This window comes from Peromyscus californicus, unplaced genomic scaffold (genome assembly GCF_007827085.1).
Source record: "Peromyscus californicus insignis strain IS unplaced genomic scaffold, ASM782708v3 Scaffold_5__1_contigs__length_169319896, whole genome shotgun sequence".
Classification (NCBI taxonomy): Eukaryota; Metazoa; Chordata; class Mammalia; order Rodentia; family Cricetidae; genus Peromyscus; species Peromyscus californicus.
Window position 1 is genome coordinate 38,318,613 of NW_026294573.1, and position 27,930 is coordinate 38,346,542.

The following is a 27,930-nucleotide window of genomic DNA, read 5'->3' on the forward strand; positions in this document are numbered from 1 at the left end:
ATCAGGGTGAGGAAAAAGTGCAAAACATTCACAAGCACAGTTTGGCAAGCCACGCCTCACGTGTATAATGGCCATACCCTCCTCGGCCACCACCCCTAGCTCCTGTGGCAGCTCATAGAATTCCAGAGTGGGGAAGCGGATCCTTTTGCATAGCGGTTTATTTTGGTTTCGTGACAAGAGAAACAATTACCTCAGGCTGAGCATTATTTCAAAAGTCTAAATTCAGATCACCCGCGATTGGAAAGTGTCACACTTAAAATAAGACATCCCAGGAAGGTACAAGAAGTCTGCCTGAATCCGAGCGTGCACCAGTGAGTGGGTAACCGGTTGGAAATCTCTGTGGGCGAGTCTCTTCTTCCCTGGCAGGAGCCTCCCCTCCCCCACCTCCGCTACACCGAGGGCTCACTGGGGAGGGGGCTGGGTGATCCTCCCCAGCTCCGGGCTGGAGACAGCTCCGGGCTTCCCACCACCACCACCACCACATCCTCCATCCACCCACCCACTGCCCGCCCGACCTCCAGCGCGGAGTGATGGAGACCTCCTGGCTGGAGACCCGCTGGGCGCGGCCCTTGCACCTGGCTTTGGTGTTCTGCCTGGCTCTGGGGCTGATGCAGGCCATCAAGCTCTACCGGCGGAGACAGCGACTGCTGCGTGACCTGCACCCCTTCCCGGGGCCGCCCGCCCACTGGCTCCTCGGACACCAGAAGGTAGATGGAGGGAGGGGCGCCGCAGGATGCTGCAGAGGAAGTCCGTAGCCTGGCGGCTGTTTTCTTCCCTCCCTTGCAGCTCTGGGTTATTCTTGGACTCCCCAGCCCCTGGGTGGGTGGGGTGGGGTGGCTCCCCACTGCTCTGCAATACTGGAGTCTCTCTCATCCTCCTGGGAAAGGGTCGCTAGAGCGGGGCGGCGGGGGGTGGGGGTGGGGGTAGGGGGTGGTTATTTGAGAAGCCTGAATATATAAGAACGCTAGGAGTCAATTCATTTTCAGTCGCCAGGGCTTATCTTCCACGTGTATTGTTTAATACTCAGTATTGTTTAAAACGTGCATTATTTAAAACTTAGTATGTCATACTTATTAACAAGTCATACTTATTAGTTGTAGTAAAATGTGCAAAATCGAACGCAATAGTTGGCACCCTTGGTTCATTCTAACCAGAAAAAAAAATTAACTGTCTTTTCTAAGATTCCTGTAAAGCCGGAAGCGGCCCCGCCCCACTGCTTCAAGGGTACAGATTGAGGAAGATTTGTTGAGCCCAGAGAGATCATCACTGGTTCTGTCTCTCCTGTTTTCAAAATCCACTCCCAACACAGATTCTTAAATTCTTTCAACCCACTGGAGTAGCAGTGTGTGCTGAGTGCTAGGGCTACAAAAAGAAGATGGGTCCTTTGCCCTTGAGGGGCCCCAGGAAGGTACAGACTTTAGCAGTAAAGAGAAACTGAGCATCCTGGGTAAGGAGGGATGGTGGTGCCTCTGGTGCCTCCAAGGAGCTGCTGCGAAGGGGCTGCACAAACCAATTACCTTATATTACATAAAAACACTACACTTTGATAATAGCCATCTCTCTCTCTCTCTCTCTCTCTCTCTCTCTCTCTCTCTCTCTCTCTCTCTCTCTATCTCTATCTCTCTATCTCTCTCTCTCTCCCCCTCCCTCTCTCTCTCTTTCTCCCTCTCTCTCCTTTCTTTTTTCCTTGAGACAGGGTTTCTCTGTGTATCCCTGTCCATCCTGGAACTTTCTCTGTAGACCAGGCTGACCTTGAACTCAGAGATTCACCTGCCTCTGCCTCCCAAGTGCTGGAGTTAAAGGCGTGCACCACCACCCCCCATTAACAATAGCCATTTCTTAAGCTCGGTATTCTTTGAGTTGGCAATTTGAGCTGAGTGAGGTCATAGAGTGAATCAAGGTCCGGCTGATTTTGGCTAGGTTGACTAATACACCACAGTTCACAGCATGTTAGATAAAGGTTGGCTGTTACTCTAAATGCCTTGGTCTCTTCTTCCTTTTGTATTATCTTTCAGCTGGCTAGCTGGCAAGCCTGACCCTGATTACCTGGTGTCAAGGTCCCAAGATGGCAAGAGGGCAAATCTGTCCTTGCAAGTAGTTTTTAAGCCTCTCAGCCATGTTTGCTGCTCTCGCATTGATTTATCAGAGCCAGTAGTCTTGTAACCCAGTCCAGAGTCAGGGTGGAAGAGCACATGAATACAGGCGGCATTAATAAATTAGGATCATTGTCATAGTAACTAAACGCATCTTTTATTATAGAGTTCTAACTTACTTCATAAAATGCTATGTCATATCTCCTCTGATGTATGAGTTGTAGTTTTCTGTAAATTTTTCTAAGCCCTGAATATTTTTGTTCCCTTTCTATTTGTGTATTGTTGTCTTTTGCTGCCTAGCAAATGTCTCTCAAACTTAGCAACTTAAAACAACAGGTTTTATCTCACGCAGTTTATATAAGGGTTGGGGATTCAGTAATGGCTTCCAGTAGCTGGGTGATTCCAACTCCGAGTCTCTATCCACGTTGTATGAAGATGGTGAGGGCTGTGATCATCTAAAGGATTGACTGGACAGGATCCACCTCCAAGTTCACTCACATGATTGTTGACAGACCTTGGCAGCCTTTGATCCTCAGTAATGGCTCTTTTTATAGGGCTACTCACAGCTGAAGTGCCCATTTGTCCCAGGATGCCTGGTTGTTTCTTGGTTTTAACACCAAAAGCCCCACATCCTGGGAACCCACCTATCCCAAATAAGCTGGAAAAGTCAGCCATCCTACTGTCAACAGGCAGCTTGCTTCCGCCGGACAAGAGAGGAGAGATCAAGATGGAGAAGTCAAGGAGGCTGCAATCTTTTTAAACCTAGTTGGAAACTTTTCTGCCATCACTTCTACTGCGTGTAATGGGTCACATCAACAAATACTGGTGCACTGTGGAGAAAACAGTACAGAGCTGGGGGTCTTAGGGATCATCTTGGTGGCTACCACAATACATTTAGCTTTATGTTTTCCATGATGGAGGCTGCTCTCAAATGTCACGTAATTTGAGGCTATAGTTTCTTATGCTATGAGACACTACAGAGGTTTGGAAGTCTTTGCACTCTGAAGAGTGATGTGTGAGAACCACCGTTGGAGGATCAGAGCCATCCTTTTTTCTACCTGGGAGGATGCCCCATGACTTGGCATTCTGGGAGTAAGGAGGCAGGGGAACTAGAACATTCCATTTGTTGGACAGCCTTGCCCTAGGCCCCTGTTGCAATTCATTATCTCTCTCTTAACTTCCACAAATGCCTAGTTTCTTCAAACCTCAAAGCTTCTCTGGCTCAGTTTGTGTAGAAAAGCAAGCTCTTGCCTTAAGTCCCTTCGGGGACTGAAGTGGGTGCTGCATGAGGAGAGAGAGACCTGAGATCCGTCCAGTCCTTCCTTTAACCTGACTCTTCTTTAAGCTAATGCTCTGCATTTGACTTTTTTTCATTTAACTTAATTCACTTTTCCTGACCTTCTCAGCCTTCAACTTCACACTTTTAGAACTTTAAATTAAGAAGTTCTCAATTGAAAGTGGGAAAAACTTGAAAATTGTCCTACATATCTGTCCTACCAACTACTGAGAGTGAAGTGTTAAAGAGGTGATTCTTTAAAAAAAAAAAAAAAGTGGCAAAACAGCTTATCTCCACTCTGTTGTGACTTTTACGCTCACTAAAATCTTCAAGAAATTACCACATGTTGAATTGCTGTAAATGTTCCAAATACTTACACTTGGTTTCTATGGTTGCCTTGTTGCAGATTGGCTAGGGTCAGAGCTTCTGCTTGGATTGTCAATTGCTTTGGGCTTTATCCTATCATCTGTTTCGCTTTTTCAGTTCTCAAGCTATTACATGGTGTGCATACAAACTTGTAACTATTCTATCTTCCTAGCAAACTAATCTTGTTATTATGAAACGCCCCTTCTTTTTGAGCAAGAAACCTTTGCTTAAATTCTACCTTATCTCACATTAGTGAAGCTACACTAGCTTCCTCTGGCAATGTAAATATGTTAGATTTTTCCAGCCATGTAGGGCCTTTTAAAAATTGTCTTCTGGGGCTGGAGAGATGGCTCAGCGGTTAAGAGCACTGGCTGTTCTTCTAGAGGTCCTGAGTTCGATTCCCAGCAACCACATGGTGGCTCACAACCTTCCTTAATGAGATCTATTGCCCCCTTCTGGTTTGCAGGCATACTTGCAGACAGAACACTGTATACATAATAAATAAATATTTTAAAAAATTGTCTTCTGTCAACACATATATAGCTTTTTGTGCACTCTGACAATGTTTGTTTTTTGGTTGAAAACTTTAGTTCCTTTACATGCAATGTAACACATTACTAGTTTGTTCAAGAGATAAACTTGGTTAGTGTTTGAAAAAACTGAAAACATGTCAAGCACTTAGTGAAATGAGTTGACTTCCACTATAACCACTCCAGAGTCAGCCAGAACCTGTCTTAGCATCACATTATGGTTTGGATGTGAAATGTCTCGATATGCTCACATGTCTAAAGACCTAGTACCAAGACAGTGGCAGTTTGGAGAGGGTGGCTAGCAGACATGGGTCACTGGAGGACCTTTGAGACTTATAGCCCAGCCCTGTCACTCCCTGTCCTGTTATCTCTGCTCCCTGACTTGCCATGACGTGAACAATCCACAAGCTCCTGTCATCAAACAGTGAGACACAATGTCATGCCTTCCCTGCTTCGATGAGCTGTGTCCCCTGAAACTGTGAGCCAAAATTAATTCCTCCGTTATGCTGCTTCTGAATATTCATCATCTAGTTTGTAACAGACCCTTCATAAACGCTCCTTGTTTGTGAATGAATAAATATTTACACTGTTAGAAAACCTCATGGTGGCTTGATGATGCGAACACCAGCATCATTAGATCTCAGGATCTTGACCTTTTGGTGGATCTAAACTATCCAGAGACCAGTTCATGGATGAGTGGCTGACTGATAACACACAGATTTGGAAGGTGGTTTTCTACCTCTTCTGAGGATAAGAATGATCAAGTGATGTGAAGTCACACAAGGAAGAATTTCCTCAAAGTGGGGATCCCCACGATTGTGCTCAAATGTGTATCGGCATCCCAACCACACACATATACACTATAAGTAGATGTAAGAAAATCTTATTTTCAGCTATTTTTAGGGACTACTTAAGCCACTTGTCTGAAATCTTGCCCTAAAAGTGAAAGGTTTGGGTGAGGGAGATGGCTCGGTATTTATACTTAAAAAAAAAAAAAAAACTAGCCTTGTTTAGGATATTATCCCCAAGCTTACAGATCTTAGGAAGAATGTTTGCCTCCCTACATAAAGGTGCCAGGTCCCTCTGGGGCACAGTCCCGTGCAGGCCCTGAACTCACCCTGTGTCTGTGTCAAGGCAGTGCCAGCCCGACTGACTCTCTAATTTCCTGCCCTTTTTTCACTATAGTTTCTTCAGGATGATAAGATGGAGAAGCTTGATGAGATTGTTAAAAAGTATCCTTGTGCCTTCCCCTGCTGGGTAGGGCCCTTCCAGGCATTTTTCTACATCTATGACCCAGACTATGCAAAGATATTTCTGAGCAGAACAGGTAAGAAATGAGACGAAACTCCAAGTCCTAATCCTCCAGGAGTGAGTTGCCCGTGACCCACAGGCCTGAAGCAAAGCTTAACCCTGGGCTTGGAAGAGATCCTGAGCAAGTATGGAGCGAGGAAAGATCTGCCCAGGTTAAGGGGCTTCCCAGGTGCCCCCCAGTTCCTCGGCTCCAGGGCCCCATAAATTGTAGCTAGAGTTTTCCTGCCTGGCCCACAGTCAGGACAAATCTCTCTCACCTGCCAGTCCCACAGCCGCTCAGACCCAACCAAGTAAACACAGAGGCTTATATTGCTTACAAACTGTATGGCCGTGGCAGGCTTGTTGCTAACTGTTCTTATATCTTAAACTAATCCATTTCTATAAATCTAAACCTTGCCACATGGCTCGTGGTTTACCGGCATCTTCACATGCTGCTTGTCATGGCGGCGGCTGGCAGTGTCTCCCTCCGCCTTCCTGTTCTCTCAGTTCTCCTCTCTGTTAGTCCTGCCTATACTTCCTGCCTGGCTACTGGCCAATCAGTGTTTTATTTATTGACCAATCAGAGCAACACATTTGACATACAGACCATCCCACAGCAATAAATTCCAGTTGCCACCACCAGCCTGGCTAGGGGCTTCCTTTGCCTCTTTGGTTTTGGGACTTTTGAGTCAACACCTCTGCTTCACACATGCACTTCATTATAAACATAAGTCTCCTGGGGAAAGGAGAAGCCTACCTCCAGGGGTCTGAACAGAATCTAAAGTGATAGAGCATTCACTTAGCAGTCCAAACTCTTGGTCCAAATTGTTGTGTTCCTTTGCAGAGCACAGGTCACTCCCCCACCCACCCATGCAGTACAAGACTCCGATTATGCATAGCACAAAACTACAATGGCCAGTTTGAGCTCTGCCAACTTTGTGAAGATCTCACATCCTAATCTTTCCTGTGTTTCACATCCCTCACCCTTAACAAAACCTAAGCAAAACAGACCTTTCTCTGAACATCTGTTTCTCTGTCCCTCTGCTCCAATCTGTCTATTGTTCACCTCTTCAGAAGAAAATACATTTCCATTAGAGTCACAGGACCGTCGAGAGGCCTTTGTGCCTCAATGTCTGATGTTTTCCAACAAACATACGTGTCCCAACCCCCATTCTGGAAACTTGTCTGCTCCCAAGCAAGCCTCACTGTTGAGGGAAATAGAAACCAGGGGAGGATATGAGTTTAGGTCCTGGGACTTGTTCTTCTCTGGAACTGAACCAAGACTCAGGGTTTCCAAGCCTCCAAGACTGTAGAAAGTGACTTGGGATTCCCTCCTGTCCACTGTCTGCACTGAGTGCAGGCAGGTGAAGAAAGCTTTCCCCAACTTGAACTGCTCATGAATGTTTTCCCTAATGCTGCCTTTCCTTTCCTCTGCTTGATTCTGCAGACCCAAAGACTCAATATGTGCACCAGTTCATGACTCCATGCATTGGTATGTATGTGACACTCCAAGTCACTTTTCCATGGCAGAGCATTCCAAAGAGACTCCAATCTGAACTCAAAAGGACATCAAATGCAAATGACATGACCATCTAGGAGAAGGAAGAGAACAAGCTAGAAGGAGGCAGGGGACACAAGAGGTTGGGGTTGGGGCAGAGGGAGAAGGAAGTGAGTAAGAACGAAGTACTATGACACGTAAATACAAAAATGCCATGAGAAAAACCAGGGTTTTATATTCTCATCTAAGAATATAATTTTTAAACTTTAAAAATAGAATCTGGAGATCTAAAGTCCACCCACATAAAAAAAGGGGGCATGATGATGCGCACTTGTAATCTCAACACGGGAAACAGAACAGGCGGGTCTCCGAGCTGGGCAGCCAGCCTAACTCATTCGGTGAGCTCCCAGCTAGTGGGAGTCCCTATCTCAGGTTAACAGAAAAGCAAACAGTGGATGACACACGAACACACGGCATTCTAAAGAGTAAGAGCTATGAGGAGAACTACCTAGAATCAAAGGGGAACTCAAAGGTCAACCCAGCAGAGCATCACAGAGCACTCTGGTCTGTTTCTCTCCTCCAAGTCCCGTTTTCAAGGGAAAATGTGTGCGAATTCTTCAACATCTTAGCTTCACTACAGAAGGTTTTTTAATCCTTTCACCTCTTGTTTTCTTGTACTTTTCCTTTCTTTTCAGAGTTCTCTTATTTTTATATGCCTTTCAGTAAAAGTTGTCTCGGACGCGCAGTTTGGCTCTATCCTATGAACAGATAAATTCAGCTGCTTTCTCACATAGTAGATGTTTATTTTAGACCAGGAAGAAATTAAATGAAAGAGTATAGGCTTGGATTCAGAGCCCCTTAGATTTGCATGCTGCTGGTCACTCCAGTAGATTACTTGATCATGATCTTAGGGACATGATTTAATCTATGACTCATTTTCCTCATCTTTGAAATGAGTGTGAGAGTCAGTGCTGTCGCTGCTGAGAGAGATGGGTGTTGCATTTATTTCCAGCACTTTATGCAGGAGCCAGCATTCTAAGAGAACCAACCCACAGGCATCAAGAGCCTGGCAATTTGTAAGCATTCAAAAAGGGATATCATTTACAAAACCCCAGCACTAAGAATGGGAAATGAACATAAAGTCCCATCCCTAACCAAGAATTTATTTGCAATTAATGCCTGCTGGAAAAGGGGAAATCACTTTTCTCCACTGGAGTATCACTGTGGTTTTTTTGTTTGTTTGGTTGGTTGGTTGGTTTTTGTTTGGTTTTTTGTTTTTTGGGTTTGGTGTTTTGTTTTGTTTTGTTTTTTTTTTTTTTTTTTTTTTTGGTTTTTCAAGACAGGGTTTCTCTGTGTAGCTTTGCGCCTTTTCTGGAACTCACTTTGTAGCCCAGGCTAGCCTCGAACTCACAGAGATCCGCCTGCCTCTGCCTCCCAAGTGCTGGGACTAAAGGCATGCACCACCACCGCCCAGCTCACTGTGTATTTCAACCACACTCCAGGGCAGGCCCCATGCCCAGGATCAGTTGGCCAACAGAACACAGGCTCCGTGGTTTATTGTGACTTTGTTTTAGTTTAGTTTTGTCTTATTTAGTTTATTTTGTTTGTCAGGTTTGATTTTCATTTTTTGGTTTTTTGTTTTGTTTTGTTTTTCTTTTTTGAGAGAGAGAGGGAAAGAAACATGAAGTCGAGCATGTGGTCAGGGAGATGGGAAGGATCTAGGAGAAGTTTGGAGAAGTAAAAGAATATGATCAAAATATATTATATGAAAAAGATTAATAAAAAATTTTAAATGTTATTCAAATTTAAAGTTCTTCGAAAGCCAAATACATTTTAAGATTTATTTTATTTTTATTTGTGTGTATGTGCACATGTGTGTAGTTGACCATGGATTCCAGAACAGATGGTTGGATTCCTGGATCTGGACAGATGGTTATGAACCACCCAGTGTGGGTGCTGGGAACTGAATGCCAAGCCTCTGCAAGAGCAACAAATATTCTTAACCACTGAGCCATCTCTCCAACTTCTGAAAGCCAAACTTTAATGCCAGCACATTTGGCAATAAAAGATTGTGAAGTGTTGGCCTTGATAAGTGTTTTCACAAGCCAGAGCTTGAGGTGAGGGTATCTGGGATCAGATGGATATCCTTGCCTTGTTTCTACTGAATCTGTGTTCACAGTAATGTTTATGGATTGACCTGCAGCAAAGAGGGACTAGGTTGAGTCCCTTATGTGCATTCCCTCATTGAATCTGCACAGCACAGGTTACCACATTCCATTGCTGAGAAACTAGGCCTCATCAGGCATCAGATGTGGAATGCTTCCTCTCAGTGTTAAATGTATCCACCCCAGGTGTGAGCATCAGCGCTGACACTGTCTTCATCTGTCAGCTCTTGGACATTAACTACTACTTTGTGACTGTTTGTGAGTCAGCCACATGAGGCCCTCATCTCTCCTCTTCTAATAAAATGCATGAGGTTTTGTTCATTTTCTTTCTCAAGGAAGAGGACTCCTGAATCTAGATGGACCCAGGTGGTTTCAACACCGCTGCCTCCTAACTCCTGCATTCCATCACGATATCCTGAAAACCTGTGTGGACATGATGATCCACTCTGTGAACACGATGCTGGTAAGTGAAACGTTAGATTAGAGATTTATATAGGGAGTTGAGAAAAATCAAAGCTGATTTCTAGAAATTAATCAGAATACAAGTACCCACTGAGTAGTGCTATCTATGTAAGCCTTTCCTGAGTTCTTCGGGTGATTAAAAAAGAAGAGCTGGTTCTCCATCTTAAATAGAGCCTCACATTCTATGGCGGTAACATTCAAATGGCAGGTGCTGTGGGAGACAGGTAAAAAAGCCAAGGGCAGCTAACTGGTTCAGATTTCAGAGGTGACTCAGATTTACCACGATATAAACTGACTTGCATGTGTGAATATTAAGAACAAGAAATTCCTAGGCAGAGTGATGTGAGACAAGGTTTGAGGCTGCATTGGACTTGGCTGGTGGGCATGAAGGACTGAGCAAATGTTCAGCACCTCTGTCACCTTGTAGGTGATCTTAAAGGTAAGTGACACCTTCCAAAGAGGCAGACTGCTGCCGAGGGGCATCCCTGTTGGGGTGGCTTCTAATTTAGAGATGAGTTTTATTGAAAGGTCTGTTGATGTAGAGATTTTCACTTTTTTAATGTATTTATTTTAAAAGCAGGCAAATAATTAATACAGTTTCTTCATAAATTTCAAATACCACAAAGCCAAATTTTCCTCCTTAGCTGCAAGCCTTACTTACTTTGTTTGTGGGTAACAGTTGTTACCACCTTGTGTCTGGGAGCTCAGCCAAATTTCTGTGGAAGTGGAGTGGGACATCAGTGGGACTTCTCAAGGCTCCAGGCTCAAGGAAGGGGGTCAGATGGAGAGCATCCTCCTTGATGCTGTTCAGTGTCTGACACAATTCAGCTCTACCAGTGACAGTTAGACCCTCCCTTTCTAGGAGCTATTTCTATCCTCTACATTTCTTAGGCCTGTGTTTCTCTGCGTTCCTCTCACACTTCCCAGAGCACCTCAAGCTCAGAGGCCGGCCCTCCTCTCATTTCTTTCAAACCCACCACACGGCTCATCAGCTCTCCTCAAATGCCTGACCTGAAATCTCACCCTGAATTCTATTAATAGTACAACAAATACAGACTCAACAAAATTAATTCTTTAAAGGGCTAACCATTTAGTTGTAAGCCATCTGACCAAATAATAGACTCTTGGGTGAAAGGCTTTAAATTCTGCCTTTTATTCAGTCTCCAACCATTCAGTACCTAGTTTGTCACTCGTAGGTACTCAGCATTCAACACCCAGGTGACATCTGTAGATGCTCAACAAACATAGATTGAACTAAATTTAAACATTTCCATTTATTTGCATTTTTACACAAAAAGTGCTTGTTATGACACATACATTTATAACTGGGGGGTGGGCACTCTTTGGCAACTTAGCAGTCAGAAAACACATTTCAGGTTGTGTGAGTAGGCTTCCGTCGGGGAAGTTAGACAGCTCCCTGCAGCAACTCCTCTTCCAGGCCTTTCTGTCCCCAGTGTTTGAATCGGAAATGCTTTTTTGATAGTTTTTATTTGCAATTTTTGTTGTTGTTTTTCAAGACAGGGTTTCTCTGAGTAGCCCTGGCTGTCCTGGAGCTCACTTTGTAGACCAGCCTGGCCTCGAACTCACAGAGATCCTTCTGCCTCTGCCTCCCAAGTGCTGGGATTAAAGGCATGTGCCACCATTGCCTGGCTTATTTGCAATTTTTAAACAAATAATTATGTCATTCCCCTTTCTTCTCCTCCCACCAACCCTTTCATGTTTCCCCCGTTGTCGCCTGCTAAATTTCTGACCTCTCTCTCTTTAATAATTATTGTTACATGTATACACAAATGTACAAATATAAATGCCACCTTTCAGTGTTGCTTGTATGTAGATGCTTTCAAGGCCAACCACTCGGTGTTGAAAACCATTTAGGGGCTCATCCCTGGGGACGACTAATTCTCCCCCTCTCGTCAGTCATTAGTTGCCTGTAGATCTTCATCTAGGATGGGGCTACAGATTTCCCCCTTCCACGTTAGCATGTCTATTGGTACTGTCCATTACTGAATCTAAGATGCTTTTGAAAAATGTTCTGGCCAGGCGGTGGTGGCGCACGCCTTTAATCCCAGCACTCGGGAGGCAGAGCCAGGCGGATCTCTGTGAGTTTGAGGCCAGCCTGGTCTACAGAGTGGGGGGATCCAGGACAGGCACCAAAACTACACAGAGAAACCCTGTCTCGAAAAACCAAATTAAAAAAAAAAAAGAAAGAAAAAGAAAAAGAAAAAGAAATGTTCTGAGTTTAAGTGTGGGTGTGGTGGTGGAGAGTCGTGATGGGATATCTAGCGAGCTGGGGGTGGAAGGCGCAAGAAGCCCTGGGGAAATCCCATGTGTTGCGGTCTTAATTAGGTGGTGTGTGGAACACTGTGCTGTTTGGCACAGAGTCGTTGCAATCATTGAAAGACCATTTGCCAGATGTGAAGCGTGCATCATGCTGTTTCTCACTCGCTCAGTGTGTGCTTCCCTTCCTTGTGCCCAAAACAAACACATGGGTTATTTGCTCCTGGCCTTTGGTTCCTGTGAGGTCAGGGTTTGTCCCTGAGATGATAAGGGCAGGGTTAGGGGAAAGCGGGCATATAAAGACCGCTTGATGATGGTGATGATATTGATCTTAGCCTCCTCTGCCAGGATAAATGGGAGAAGATTTGGAGTGCTCAGGAAACAACCATGGAGGTTTTTGAACACATCAACTTGATGGCCCTGGACATAATCATGAAATGCGCTTTTGGCCAGGAGACTAACTGCCAGATAAACAGGTCAGTGATGGAGCAGTAAATGAATTCACTGTGATCTAAGTAAATTATTAACCCCTTGTTCCTACTTTTTTCTCCTAGCACCTATGAGCCTTATATGAAGGCAACCTTTGAACTTGGTGAAATTATATCTTCCCATTTGTACAATTTCTGGCATCATCATGACATAATTTTCAAATTCAGCCCTAAGGGCCACTGCTTCCAGGAGTTAGGCAAAGTGATACATCAATGCACAGGTAAAAACACGGGCCTGTCTTGGGTGTGGGTTACCCAAATCCATGCACCATCATGCCTGTCTTATGTGTAGAAGGATAAGTCTCACAGTAATCAGGAAAAGAATTCTTGTTCTTAATGGAGCTTTAAAATGGACACTGCCAGGTGGATCTCTGTGAGTTCGAGGCCAGCCTGGTCTACAGATCGAGATCCAGGAAAGGCGCAAAGCTACACAGAGAAACCCTGTCTCGAAAAACCAAAAAAAAAAAAAAAAAAAGGACACTGCTCAAATAATTACAACTTCATTCCTTTAAGATAAGTTCACACTCTCACCATCATGTATTATACAATTTTATCATATGCAATTATTACAAAACATGTAACAAGGGGGAATTTAAGATTTCAAAATGTACATGGCATGTGGCTTTCTTTGCAGTAAATTAAGTAATAATTACAAACTAAAATGCTTGCACAGAACAGGCATACAGGAAAAAGTAGATGTGGGTATGTCTTCAAAGGACACCCAAAAGCTGGGTATGGGAGTGTATGCCTTTAATCCCAGCACTCAAGAGGCTGAGATAGGTGATCTCTGTGAGTCTGAGGCCAGCCTGATCTACATGGTGAGTTCCAGGACAGTCTAGAATTTTGCCATGTGAGTGTTGGGACTCTAGATTGGGTCCTCTGGAAGAGAAGCCAGTGCTCTTAATGACTGAGCTATTGGTCCAGCACCGACAATTACTTTGTTGACAATTTCATACATGTACACAATTTTGATCATGTTCACTCCAACGTTACTTTTTCTTGTCCTCCCTCTCTTGCCGAAGCCCCTCTTTCCAACTATTCTCCCTCCTACTTCCATGGGTTTTTTTTTATAACTTGCTGAGTTTAATTAGTGTTGCTTCCATGAGCATGAGTGAGCAGCTAAATTCTTGATATACAGAAACTGTTTTTGAAAATCAGCATACTACTCTACTTACTTCCATCCAAATTCTAAATTTATATGAAATGGTAAGTTCAAATAACAAAATTGACCACAATTGAGACAGAAAACAAACTAATTTCTGTAGAAAGTGCTTGTACATATTCTATCTGCCCATGTTCTGTTTTTGTCTGTTTCCTTTTTTGCTTTTAGCCCCGTTAGCTACATATGTTGGATGTTTTCTCTGCTGGATGTTCCATTGGTTAATTTCCATGAAAACAAGATTTTATACCAAGGAGGAAAACAGTAACTGGCCACTTGCATCTAACTTTACAGTCATCTTGATGATGTTGCTTGCCTACTGATAGAAACTAATTTTCATCTCTTCTGTTTGAAATTTTTGTTAAAAGTTGTCTGTTGATGGAAAATAAGCCACTTGTACAAGTTTAATGCATTTAGCTATAATATATTCACTCTGGCTTCTGAAAGCAGATAAGACATGACACTTTGTGTGGGCTCTGTCTTGCTTTATAATGTATTTGGCTTTGATTGACTTAGCTGTTCCTTCAGTAATGAAGACCTTTTATTCTATGCAGAAAAGATAATCCAAGACAGAAAGAAACTCCTCAAGGATGGAGTAAAGCAGGATGACACCCAAAAGTCTCAAGATCTTCTGGATATTGTCCTTTCTGCCCAGGTAAATGCACCAAGAGTCTAGACCTGCTTACACAGCTCCTCCGCTCGCACAGCTGCTGAGTGTGGGAGGGTGGATGGGCAAGTGGAGTTGGGACAGGAAGACAGAGCAAACTTCTTCAGATAAATGTCAACAGTAGAGTGCTATGAGCAATGACTCTTGGTGCAGTTTGGAAGAAAGACTGAGACTTGTAACTCACCAGGAGTTAATGAAGACTAAATTACCTGTTTGCCATGATTTGGAGGTTATACAGATACCGGGAGTTTAGAGACTCACAGAAAAATTGGAAGCATGAGTGAGCACTTTAACAAGGAAATGTTGAGAAATTAGATGCCTTTGGAAGAGTGAAGAAATTTTCCAAGTGCTTATGCAAAGCTTGCTTTTCTTTTGTGACATTGGTTCTCCTTTGTGCTCTGGGCAAAGTAGGACTCACAATATGTATTTGATAAACTGAACTAAAATTGAAACCTTTATTTGAAACTCTAGTGTTTTTGTAAAACTATCAGTTTGACGGGATCTCCAAACATCTGTGAAGTGATGTTTCATTCAGCCATCTCTGCTGTCTGTTGTAGGCTGAAGATGAAAAAGCCTTCTCAGACACTGACCTGCGGTCTGAGGTGAACACCTTCATGTGGGCAGGACACGATGCCTCTGCAGCCAGCATCTCCTGGCTCCTCTACTGCCTGGCTCTGAACCCTGAGCATCAGGACAGATGCCGGACAGAGATCAGAAGCATCCTGGGAGATGGGTCTTCCATCACCTGGTAAGATCTGCAGCCCTCAGTATGTCATCCTAGCTCTCTTCTTGAGATTTTGCTTATTTCTTATTCTGGTGCCTTGGTGACCACAGTGTCCCAAGGTATGTGTATGCCAAAGCAGAGGAAGCAGGCCACTTGTCTGTCTCTTCTTTCTGGAGAGAGCCCTGAGTTAACTTTGTCTGCAAAGGAAGTTCACTATCCAGAAATCATACAACACTATTTTTTTCTACACAATGTTGCATTTGTTTCTTTCACCCAAGCTCTGGCACATTTGCAGTGAGGGACAGACCTTAGGCTTGCGTGTAGAGCTTCAAAGACAAGACTCCAGAGGGACTCCTGGGCTGAGAAGGCGGAAGGAGTAGCTGTATCAGTGAGTTCACTGTAGCACCCTAGCCGATTGCCTGGTCACTGGTGTCATACTTCAGGATAGGGTGGCCTTTGGACATATTAAATAATACACATTGTTGTCAAGTTAGAAGCTGTAGACTGAGGACATTTTAAGAATCGAGGCACTAAAATGATGACTAAGATTTTGTACAGACCCTGTCCTCAATGATCTGTAGTCTAAGGCAGGAGAAAGACCGTCATGCTGCAAATTAAAGGACTCATGGTAAGGGCAAGGACAGAGATATTTGCCGACCACCAGATTTAGAAGACAGATTCCCACCCTAGCCATGGGGGTATAGTGAGACCACCTCCCCCTTGATGATCTGACACTTCTGGGACAAGAAGAGCAAACCAGGAGAAAGCCTCAACTCTTAATGAATCTTGATGTTAATAAGCTTTAGATAATGGATACATCCCTCAGACATGTTATTTGCAAAAAAACAATGTATCCCTGATAAGCCATTCCCAATGCCCTAGTCAAAGGGACTGAAAGAGAAAGATGCTAAACACCACTGAGCCACATTTCATAAGCAAAAGTCAGCTCAGAAAACAAAAATTGAAGTTCTAAAGGCAGTAGAGATCTCATTTGATAAGGAACTAACAGTCATTTTCTACCATAAGTTCAAAGCTTCACCTAAGTGCTGAGGAGAGGGCTCAGCCGGTAAAGAGCTTGGTGTACCAGCATGAGGACCTGAGTTTGATCCCCAGTACTCACATTGGGAAAAAAAGCTAGGAGCAGAGGGCCAGAAAGATGGCTCAGCCATGGAAGCCTGATCTGAATTTAATTCCCAGAATCCACTTAAAGGTAGAAGGAGAGAACTGATTCCACAAAATTGCCTCTGACCTCCACATGTATACCATGGCATATTCCCTCCCACCCCCTGAAACACACACACAGACCAAAAAAAAAAAAAAAAAAACCTTCATGTATATAGCATAAAATACAATGTTAAGTAATGACTTTTTACTGATAAAAAGTGTGCATGTTTATTTGTAAATACGTACATGTACTGTTTACAGTATGCTATTTTTATCCATGTATGCATTTTGAAATAACTAAACCAATGGGCATATTCATTATAATATTAATATAATTATTTTGTGGTAAGGACATCTAAAACATACTCAATGAGCAAGTTCAAATATACAACAAATCATTAACAATTACAACAATGTAGTTTCTCCATATCTAATCAGAATTCTGAATCTCTTGTTGTCACAACCCTGATTGGCAGGCACTACTCCACTCTCTGCCTCTACAAATTCAACCTCTTAGAGCCACATGTAACTGCATTCATGGGGTATTTGCCTTTCTGTGTTGCTTTGCATAATGTCCTCCAGGTTCATTTGTGTGTTAACAAACGAAAGACTCTCCTTTCACTGGTACACAGCATTGTGCTGTGTGTATGGACCATGCATTCTTCATCCATTCATTAGATAATGACTCGGACTGATTCCATATCTGGACTGTAGTGAATAAAGTGGCAATTGATACAGTGACTTCATTCCCTTTGAATATATATTGACAAATGAAATTCCTGGATCTTGTGGACTTCTTTTTGTAAATTTTTAGAGACTTCTATGCTATCAATACATTTGGTTGTATTGATCCATGTTGACACTGACAGTGTGTAAGGATCCTATTTTCTCCAAATCCTCACCAATATTTGTTTTTGTTATTAGCTCTTTTTTTTATTAATTTTTTTTTGTTTCACATACCAACCCTCCATTCCCCCTCCCTCCCCTTTTCCCATTCCCTCCTACCTTTCCTCATCCCACTCCCATCCCCTCCTCATAGGGGCTAAGGCCTCCCTTGGGTAGTCAACACAGGCTGGCATACCAAGTTGGGGCAGGACCAAATCCCCCTCCCCCGCATCAAGGTTGGATAAGGCATTGCACCCTAGAGAATGGGCTCTAAAAAGCTAGTTCTTCTACCTGGGATAAGTTCTGGTCTCATTGTCAGGGGACCCACAGACACATCAAGCCACACAACTTCCTCCCACATTCAGAGGGCCTAGTGCAGTCCCATGCAGGCTCCCCAGCTGTCAGTCCAGAGTCCATGAGCTCCCAATAGCTTGGATCAGCTATCTCTGTGGTTTTTCTCATCATGATCCTGACTCCCCTTGCTCCTATAATCCCTCCTCCCTCTCTTTAACTGAACTCCAGGAGCTTGGCCAAGTGCTTAGCTGTGGGTTTCTGCATCCACTACCAATATTAGTTTATTTTCCTTTTCTCTAACACATGTGAGGTGATACCTCATTGTTGGTTTTAATTTTTATTTCTCTAATGATATACAACATTGAGAATTTTTTCATAGGCCTGTCAAGTATTTGTAGGTCAGTTTTTGAGAAATTGACTATTTAGACCCTTTGCATGTATTTTATCCAGTTTATATGTTTTCTTGAGTTATTTGCATTCTTTCTACATTTTAAATATTAAGTCTTTATCATATTGTGGTATGCAAATGGTTTCCCATTTTGTAGGTCATCATTTCACTCTGTTATTTTCCTTGTCATTCATAAGGTATTTTTTCACTTAATGTAAACTCCTAATTTTTGCCTTTGTTGTTTACGCTTCCAAGAGAAAATTCAAATATGACCCATGTCAACAATCATCTCTTGATCATTGGTTTCTCTAGGAGTATTACAGTAAGATAGCATTTTAAGTTTTTATTCAGTTTTGAGTTGAGTTTTGTATATAGGATAAGAATCTATTTTGTTCTCATGTATATCCAGCTCTCTCAACATCAGCCACTGAACTGAGCATTCTTTCCCCATTTGGTGTTCTTGGCATCTTTGCTGAAGATTCATTGTCCATAAGGGTGTGTGTAGATGTGGTTCCTGGCTCTCTACCTTTTCTATTTGCTTATTATTCTCCAGCTTCACAGTAGATCGCCAGATCAAACATTGTCTCACACAAATGTGCCTTTGTCTGTGAAATCATTGCTGCTGGTAGGATCCAAATGGAGAATCTCCTATCCTATCATCTTGTCGACTAGTCCATTTCTATTTAGTCACTAAACTTGGAAGATTATCATGTCTCTTTCCAGCATGAATTCAATGCTTCATCTTGTCTGTTGTAGTTACTTAAGAAACAAGTAAGAATGGGCACAGTGGTGCATGTCTTTAATCCCAGCAGGAGCAGGTGGATCTTTGTGAGTGTGAGACCACTGTGACCTACATAGTGAGTTCCAGGACAGCCAGAGCTACATAGTGAGACCCTGTCTCAAAAAAACAAAACAGAAGAAGAAGAGAAGGAAGAGGAGGAGGAGGAGGAGGAGGAGGAGGAGGAGGAGGAGGAGAAGGAAGAGGAGGAAAGAAAAGAAAGAAACTCATGTGTTGACTTTTCTCATTCTTGATTGGTCTAAATTTGAAAACAGTAATTGAGTCCTGGCCAGGTGAAAAACCAAAAGTCCAGATGATCTGTTAACTATTCTTTCTTTTAATGAAAGAAAGAGGAATAAATACTACAAAGAACACATTTTCAAAGATTTTTGGGGTTTTTTTTGTTTTTTTAAAGACAGGGTTTCTTTGTGTAACAGCCCTGGGACTTTCTCTGTAGCCCAGGCTGGCCTCCAACTCACAAAGATCCACCTGCCTCTGCCTCCCAAGTTCTGGGATTAAAACCACCACCATTCAGCTCAAAGATTTATTATTTTTTAATTATGTGGATATGAGTGTTTGTGTGGGGGCATATGCACATGAGTAAAGGTGCCATAGAGTCCAGAAGAGGGTGTCAGATCCTCTGGAGCTGGAGTTGGTTGTGAGCCACATGACAGTGCTGAGAACTGAACTCAGATCTTTTGCAAGAGCAGCAAGCACTCTTAACTGATGAGCAATCTCCAGCCCCAGAACACATTTTAAAAATAAAAAAACAACTCTATAACACACCCATCATTTTCATTAATGAAATTTACACGTGGCATTCAGAAAATTTTAAGCAGTTTCTCTCTTTGGCTCCTTGTCAGGCCATTTCTACATTGGTTTAAGATTCTCTGCTTGCCAGTGGTGGCGCACACCTTTAATCCCAACACTGGGGAGGCAGGTGGATCTCTGTGAGTTTGAGGCCAGCGTGGCCTACAAAGTGAGTTTCAGGACAGCCAGGGCTACACAGAGAAACCCTGTCTGGAAAAACGAAAAACAACAACAACGACGATGACGACGACGACGATGATGATAACAGTAATAATAATAATAATAAAATTCTTTGCTCAGGAAGATTTATGTGAGTTCAAGGCCAGAGTGGTCTATTCAGAGAGCTCCAGGCTTTTGAGGGCTGTATTGGTAGAATTTTCTGTCCTGCCAGCCAGCTCTCAAATAACCACACTGATATAGATATATAAGATATGGATATGATAGGATAAAAGGGTAGATTGTTGACTCTACTTTTAAAGAACAACAACTTGCTTAAAATATTCTACCTTGCTGTGGATTTTAGTTTATTGATGGAAATTTGAAGTTAATTTTGTTATACTGTATGTATATTTCTACTTTTGTTTAAGGTATTATGTTTGTGCAGTTCATTTAAAATTGTAATGTATAATTAAGAAATTCAGATTAGGGCTGGAGAGATGGCTCAACAGTTAAGAGCACTACCTATTCTTCCAGAGGTCCCAGGTTCAATTCCCAGCAGCCACATGGTGGCTCACAACCATCTGTAATGGGATCTGGCGCCCTCTCTGGCCTGCAAGCATACATGCAGGCAGAACACTGTATACATAATAAATAAATAAAAGTTTTAAAAAAAGAAATACAGATTAATAATTAGTCATCTATGATAATCAAACCCATAGTCATGTTAGTTAAGTTTTCTAGGTATACATAGATATATTTCAATTAGGTAAGTAATCCTCAAACATTTCAAAGACCTATAGAATATGGCATTTAAAATGTTTTAAAAACTTAGACTTTTCTGGACAATGAGACACGTCTGCTCCTGGCAGCACCAGTTTACTTCAGAGAGGAGGATGGGCATTGAAAACACTCCGTATGGAGTTCATCTTCTTCTTGGCAAAAATAGCTATTTGGACAAGAAACTGTTCTTGCCTAGACTGCATGACAAAGTGTTGTATCAGTTGAACATACAGGACCCATAGGAAGGTGACCACTGAACTTTGCAAGGGGAGATGGTCCTTCAGGTTCCTGCTTCGCAGAAGAAACTGCCAGACATTCTATAAGACACAGAGAGAAGTAACTGAGAGACTCTAGGTCTATAGCCTGAAGATGGATGCCCCAATGTCACAGAGGAATTTTGGATGACTGTCCAGGTAGGCAGCTGTCTCTGTCATTTCCAGAATTTTGGAAGTTGCTTACAATGCATTTCTTGTTTACTCAGAATATTATATCCTTCTGGGGTCTCTGATGTAGCTGAAGACTAGATAGTTATTATTATAATTTTCCTTGGTTATGATAAAAGATAAATTAGATATGAAACTTTAGACTCACAAATATAGGATAGATGATAGAATTTTTTCTTTTTCTTTTTCTTTCTTTCTTTTTTTTTTTTTTTTTTTTTTTGGTTTTTTGAGACAGGGTTTCTCTGTGTAGCTTTGTGCCTTTCCTGAAACTCACTCTGTAGCCCAGGCTGGCCTTGAACTCATAGAGATCTGCCTGGCTCTGCCTCAGAATATTTTCTTTAATTTTGCCAAATACAAATAGACTAGATATTGTAACTGTAATTCTTGCTTGATAACTGTTTTGTTATATATAATTTTACTATGTTAACGTTAAAACTTTCCTTTTTGATTAGACAGAAAAGAGGAAGTGCCGTGGGATATCATTCTGTATGCTGTGAATATGTGTTGCTTTGATTGATTGATAAGTAAAATGCTGGTTGGCCAGTAGCCAGGCAGGAAGTATAGGTGGGCAAGAATGAGGAGAATTCTGGGATGAGGAAGGACAGAGTTAGGAGTCACCAGCTGGACACAGGGGAAGCAAGATGACAAGGCAGAACTGAGAAAAGGTACCAAGCCACGTGGCTAAACATAGATAAGAATTATGGGTTAATTTAAGATATAAGAGCTAGCTATCAAGAAGCCTGCCATGGCCATAGTTTAAAAATAATATAAACCTCTGTGTGTTTATTTGGGTCTGAGCAGCCATGGGACCTGACAGGACACAGGAACATTTTCAGTCACACCACATAGAGACTTACTAATTATAAGCGCTCAGCCTGTAGCATAGGCTTGTTACTAACTAGCTCTTACAACTTAAATTAACCCATATTTCTTATTTATGTTCAACCATGAGGCCTGGTAACTTTCCTCAAAACAGCATGCTCCTCTTGCTTCTCCTTGCATCTCCTAGCAACTCTGCTTCATCCCTGTGCTCTCTCCCTGTCCATAAGTTCCACCTAACTTCTTCCTACATAGCTATTGACCATTTAGCTCTTTATTAAACCAAAGAGAGCAACACATCTTCACAGTGTGCAAAAGATTATTCCACAACAGAGGGCTACATAGTGAGACCCTGTCTCAAAATAACAACAAACCAAAATTCTTCTTTTCATTCACATTGATATGGGTAAAGTTATTTTTCTTAATTATGTAAGAACCAGAGTAGGCACAATTGCCCATTTATTTCCCGGCCTTGATGGGGAAAGAATATAGAATTAAAATTTTATATTTTCAAATGGCCAACACCTGCATTAAAATAATTAATCAGAAAAGGAAATAGAAATGTGATTAGGCAAAAAATAAATATATTCAATCATTTTCTTGATCCTATTTGACTAGCTAGTTATACAGAGAAACCATTTCATTCTTTTCCTGCTCTCACTCCAGCTTGCTCTGTGGGAAGAGTTCTTTTCATCTCAGAGGCAAAATCTTGAGAAGTCTCAGAGTCCCATCCACTTAAATCACAATCCACTCTCAAGCCAGTAACTAGCCTGTCTAGCCCAGGGCAATGGCAAACCATCATTCACATGCTCATCTACTCGGAGCCTCCCCTTCACCCCTCCTTGGCCCTTCTTTGGCCAGGAAGCCAGTAAAGTGGGAGGGATTTGTTGCTGGCTGTCCTTATTGACAAGCTTCTCCCCTACCCAAGGCTCTGATTGTGTCAGAATGATTCTGGTGTGAAAAGGAAGCATCATTGTCATGCCAAGGGTTTGGCAAATACTTTGTGCTTTTCTCTTCTCTCAGCCATTACATCTGCAGGTATCTTGGAGACTCTCTTTCTGGAACTTTCTAGTGCTGATTCATGGGGCAGGGGAACTCTGGACACAGTGTTTCTCTAGCTGGTCTGGAGCTCTCCCTCCTCCTGGTCAGTTCATTGACCACACCTCCCCCCAGATAGCCTGTGCATCCCTACCTCATTCAGCTGCTCTCCCCAGCCAGTCTGTCTTCTCTGAGTTGCTTGTGATTAGGTCTGTGCTTCCCAAACCCCAGGGAGCACATGTCAGACCCTCTATGTGGCCTGAAGTCAGTCTCCCCTTGTTTAGGATGAATAGCACTCCACCCTGTTTTCTAAGGTATTTCAATATTTCAGCAATTCTCTTTACATAATTTTTTCTCTCTTAAACTTCTGTAGCCTTCTCTTCAGTCTTTAGCTGTGCCTTCTACATGTTTCCTTTACATGAAAAGCTAAGGGTCGCAACACTGCTTTTCAGAAATCCTGTTTTTAGGCTAGGCATGTGGCATCTGTGTATCTACTACTTCAGCTGACATGGAGAGAGAAAAGGTCACATTTTCATAATGTGCTGTATAAACCCAGACAAAAGCACTTTACCCCAACAGTGATGCTTACTAGGAAAAGAAATCAAATAGAGGATAGTCAATACAAAGTGGATCTGGAGTCTAAGTCACTCCCCTCCTTCTTTTGTCCTCGCAGGGACCAGCTGGATGAGATGTCGTACACCACAATGTGCATCAAGGAGACTCTCCGCTTGATTCCTCCCATCCCATCCATCTCCCGAGAGCTCAGCAAGCCCCTTACCCTCCCAGATGGACACTCACTGCCTGCAGGTCTTCACATTCTTTTCCTAAGCATGAGATCCTGAAGGTCGCAGTGATGACTACTGGGATTTGGGGCTTCTTGGGACCTAGTGGTTGGGTAACTACTGAAAGCTTGGAGGATAATTCCTCAATCATATGTGAGCCTTGGTGATCTTCCCAAACCACATAGCCAGTTAGAGCTGTTAGGTTCCAGCCTCATTTTGAGAATCCCAGCCAAGGGTTTCATCTTTTGTGGGACATTGTCTCTAAGATAATTTTTGTGAGGTTGAGTTTGAGACCCAAGTGGGTCTTTACAGGAGATGAGCACCATTGTGTTAATGTGGAGACAGGAAGGGAGTCCTTATCATCACACCAACTCAGAAGGGAACAATACTTAGTCTGTATGAAAACCTTTGAATACATTTCCCCTTTGGAATGTGATCTTTACAAAACACCCATTGGGAAAACCCCAATATGCACATAAGGTTAATGGACATGAAGCAAAGCTAGAACTCATAGAGACCCCGTGTGTGAAGTCAGATGTTTCTGGGCAGGGCTCATAGGTGGCAGTAGGACCCCATGACATATCACTTGTCTGTTTTAGTGTCCACAAGTCAACAGGAGAGCCTGCAACCTGCAGCTGTAATTTTGTTGACAGAACCAGAATTATTTTGGATAAGAAAATACTGTTCAAATTCCCTCTCTGGAATATTTGCCCAAATTCTCCATCTTTCATGAATGAACAGTGCCAAGAGAAATTAGCCACTGGATTTTCAAGGTAGAACAGAACAGTCTCTATGAAGTGCTGCCTAGCTGCTAACAGTAATTTCCAAACAAGACAGAAAACTTAAGCACAGTTTAGCTCTTTGATCAGACACCAGCAGCTCCTTAGCACAAAATCATGAATTAGGTAAATAATTGCTTTGAAAACTAAAGTTCAAACCCAAGCCCATCCTCCCCCTCCCTCGCCCCCCCCCCCCATCCTTCCCTGGTGGAGTGTTGGTGCACAGCTCAGCAGGAGCTAGCTCTTCCCTCCAGGAAGAAGTCTTCCTGCACACTACAGCAGCTGACAGTTTGCTGTTTCCCCCCTGCCTCAGGAATGACTGTGGTTCTTAGTCTTTGGGGTCTCCACCACAACCCTGCTGTCTGGAAAGACCCAAAGGTAAGATTGTCTTCTGTGGACATGCTTCAGAGAGTGGTGCCGAGTGATTCAGGTGTTGACAGCCAAGCGTGCAAAGGGCTGTGCTGTGAAAGTAAAGGACACCAAACAAACACACATAAAAGCCAGAAACGTGTAAAACTCACCCACTAACGACCTTGTCCTCACTCATATCCTTTATCTTTATTGTGATCTGAAGGATCTTAGTCCTACAATCTGCTCCCAGCTGCCACTGACTCTGTTTCAGTCATTCAACTGTCAAGCCCTTTCCAACACCCAGTCGATATCTGCAGGGCTGTGGCTGGTCAGTGGAGCAAATTGGGCAGCTCAGTCTCTCTTTTATTGTATGAAGCCACCAGGATCCTGGTGATGTAGATGGCACGCTCAAGTTGCTCAGTTCAAATGTTCCATAAAGGAACTATTTGTGAAGATATGGGCAGACTTTAGGGGAAGCAAATGAAAGTGGGTATCTTTCAGAATCTTTATCTTTTCTAGACCCGATGGGCCTCAGAAGGGAGAGTTAGATAACCTGTGGGAAAAGAACTGGGAGCTAGGGAGGGACATCACAGAGGTCCACGCAGAGGAAATGCTGCCAGTAGGCAGCAGGGAGCAGCCAATAAACAGTCAACACCCCAAACTCTCTTTAACTGCCACTCTTCAGATCCACATCAATGCCTTGTATTGTCCCAAACACACAAGGGAAACCATGTGGGTCAGCTGTTTGGAGCCCAGAATAGCCTCAGAAAGAGAGAAAGGAGGACCTGGGCAGGCAAGGAAATGTGTAGAAAGTCTGAGTTTATTCAATTTGCTTGAAATTTAAAACATAAGCACTGGTGTTTTCCTCTATGTAAACCACTAGGGCTTTTGATCTACTCTGTAGAAAAAGAAGTTGAACCATTACGTCTCATTTGGGCTTGGCTTCTAAGTGGGTGCACTCTTAGACTGGCTAGCAGACAAGTCGGGGGGGGGGGGGCAGCTAGACCCTCCAGGGCTACAGCAGTGTTGTCCATGTGGCCACTGAGCAACTTGGCTGATTGGAATTGCAATGTGGAGTTTGAAGACACAGTACCCACCCCCTTAAAAGTAAAATATTTCCTTAATTATATTGAGTACATGATAGACTATTTTGTTTAATAAAACCTGTTACTAAAATTAGTACTGTCGTCTTAACGTTCGGCCCGCAGAACATTTTAGACAATTTCTGTGGCGTATGTTTCTGTATCAGCACTAAGTAGCACCTTAAAAGATGTGTTGTTGTCAAGATGGTGATGGCATTGTCTTCTCACTTCAGGTCTTTGACCCCTTGAGATTCACTAAGGAGAATTCTGATCAGAGACATCCCTGTGCCTTCCTACCATTCTCCAGTGGCCCAAGGTGAGACCAACTTGAGTTGAAAATACACACAAAGCTTACTTACACCCACTAGTCCCTCTGCTCCATTAATTCCTCTCCAGAACCCATCTTTTCACAAAGGGCAATACCACTTAATATCAAACCCCGTGAGTCACGCCTCTGCTCCATTAATTCCTCTCCAGAACCCATCTTTTCACAAAGGGCAATACCACTTAATATCAAATCCCATGAATCATGCCTCCGAAAACAATCCTGCAGTGTAAGCATTGCTCACAGGCTCAATGCTTGTAGGAGGAATAGTTTGTGGGTGACTTCAACTGCTGCCTTCTTCAGGGAGGGTATCACATTGGACCTCCAAATCCACATTCTTGCAAGGAGCAATGTAAGAACAAAGTCTAAAAGTTATATATACATATATGTGTGTATGTATATATATATATATGTATATATATATACACATATATATGTGTTGTGAAAACTGCTTTACTCTTGTGTAATCGAATTTTCCTGGGGGAAAAAAATAACACAAACACATCTACTCACCACCACCCCACCTTCAGCAGATCATGATGTATTAGAGTCTAATTTAGTGAACCACTGAATTTTTGCTGGGGTTACTGACAATGGCCAAGGGTTACTTATGGGAACAGGGGTGGCTCTAAAGCTGCTGTGCCTGAGTTATTTTTCTATTACTGTGAAGAGACACTATGACCAAGACAACTTATAGAAGAAAGAGTTTGCTGTGGCTTACAGAGTCCCAGGGTGAATCCATGATTGTCACAATAGGGAGCAAGGCAGGCGACAGGCAGGTAGGCCTGGCGCCACCTGAGCAGTAGCTGAGAACTTGCATCTAATCCACCAGCACCAAGCAGAGAGAGAAGGCTAACTGGGAATGGCTTTGAAACCTCAAAGCCCACCCCGCCAGAGACACACATCCTTCAACAAGACACACCTCCTAATCCTTTCCACTACATTCCATCAACTGTGGAGCAAACATTCAAATATGTGAGCCTGTTTGGAGGGGGATTCTTATTCAAACCACCACAAGCAAGTGAGCACTCCCAAGAGCTGCAAGCCTGGAGCTCTCTGCATAACTTGCAGGCCCCTGGACCACCTGAGAGGACTCTAGACAGCTCCGCTGGTCAGTGTCCTCCTGAGCAGTCATTCACTGCTTCTGTAACTCTGGAGAGGGGCCCTCATGAATCTTCCAAGTCACAGCTTGTCCAGATGTGAAGTCTGTTCACCAGAGTTCCTTCAGTCCTTTCCCTTCCTCCTGGAGAGAATGTTGCAATCAGAGGAAACTGCTAAGCAGCCGTGGACTCCAGACTTGTTAGTCTAGAAACTAACCCCTTTTCCTCCCTCTGCAGGAACTGCATCGGGCAGCAGTTTGCCATGCTGGAGTTAAAGGTGGCCATTGCCTTGATTCTGCTCCGCTTTCAAGTAGCTCCAGACCTCACAAGGCCTCCTGCCTTCTCCAGCCACATTATCCTCAGACCCAAGCATGGAATCTATTTGCACCTGAAGAAACTCCCTGAATGTTAGGGGACAATGACTAAATTTCTTTTTGTTTTTGAATTAAATTTAGAGCCAATAGTCCAGGCAAATGGAGAGGACTCTAAGTCTGATGGGAGAATTGAAGGATCATGGGATAGGGTATCTCTACAGCTGCACATTACCCAAAGACATTTGTAGATAACACAGGTGACCCTGGATATGTACGACTTAGAGAGATTTTCAAATAGTTTTCTAACAATTACTTCCAAGTCAATCACTGGGTGACTTCTATATATTTTCTGCTTTGTAATAGTTTTCAAAATTACACAAATAACAAGAGAATGGATGTGTACTGGATGCAAAAATTTTCCAGCACTAGGAAGTGTAGATAAAAATCCCACCTCACCTGGGCTGTACCCTCTGCCCTGACAGAACCTACTGCTTTCCCTTTAGCAGAGTAATTAAGTGTGCATTCTTCCTGACTCTTTCCTGCATACTCCATATATAACGTCTGTGTGTTTTCTTAGATATGGGATCATACTTGCACTGTTCTTGCATTTTTTCACTTAATAAAAAAATCTACCCTAATCATTA

The 27,930-nt window shown here is 43.0% G+C and overlaps 1 protein-coding gene across 1 annotated transcript; it reads left to right on the forward strand.

Annotated features, from left to right (window-relative positions):
* The first annotated feature begins 68 nt into the window (after positions 1 to 68).
* On the forward strand, positions 69 to 27,930 carry LOC128096656 (cytochrome P450 4X1). Its single transcript, XM_052716492.1, has 12 exons — positions 69 to 707; positions 5,451 to 5,592; positions 7,003 to 7,047; positions 9,554 to 9,681; positions 12,306 to 12,433; positions 12,512 to 12,666; positions 14,159 to 14,259; positions 14,829 to 15,019; positions 23,227 to 23,360; positions 24,428 to 24,492; positions 25,781 to 25,863; positions 27,210 to 27,930. Exons 1-12 carry the CDS (start codon positions 531 to 533, stop codon positions 27,382 to 27,384), a joined length of 1,524 nt encoding a protein of 507 aa, XP_052572452.1. The 5' UTR covers positions 69 to 530; the 3' UTR covers positions 27,385 to 27,930.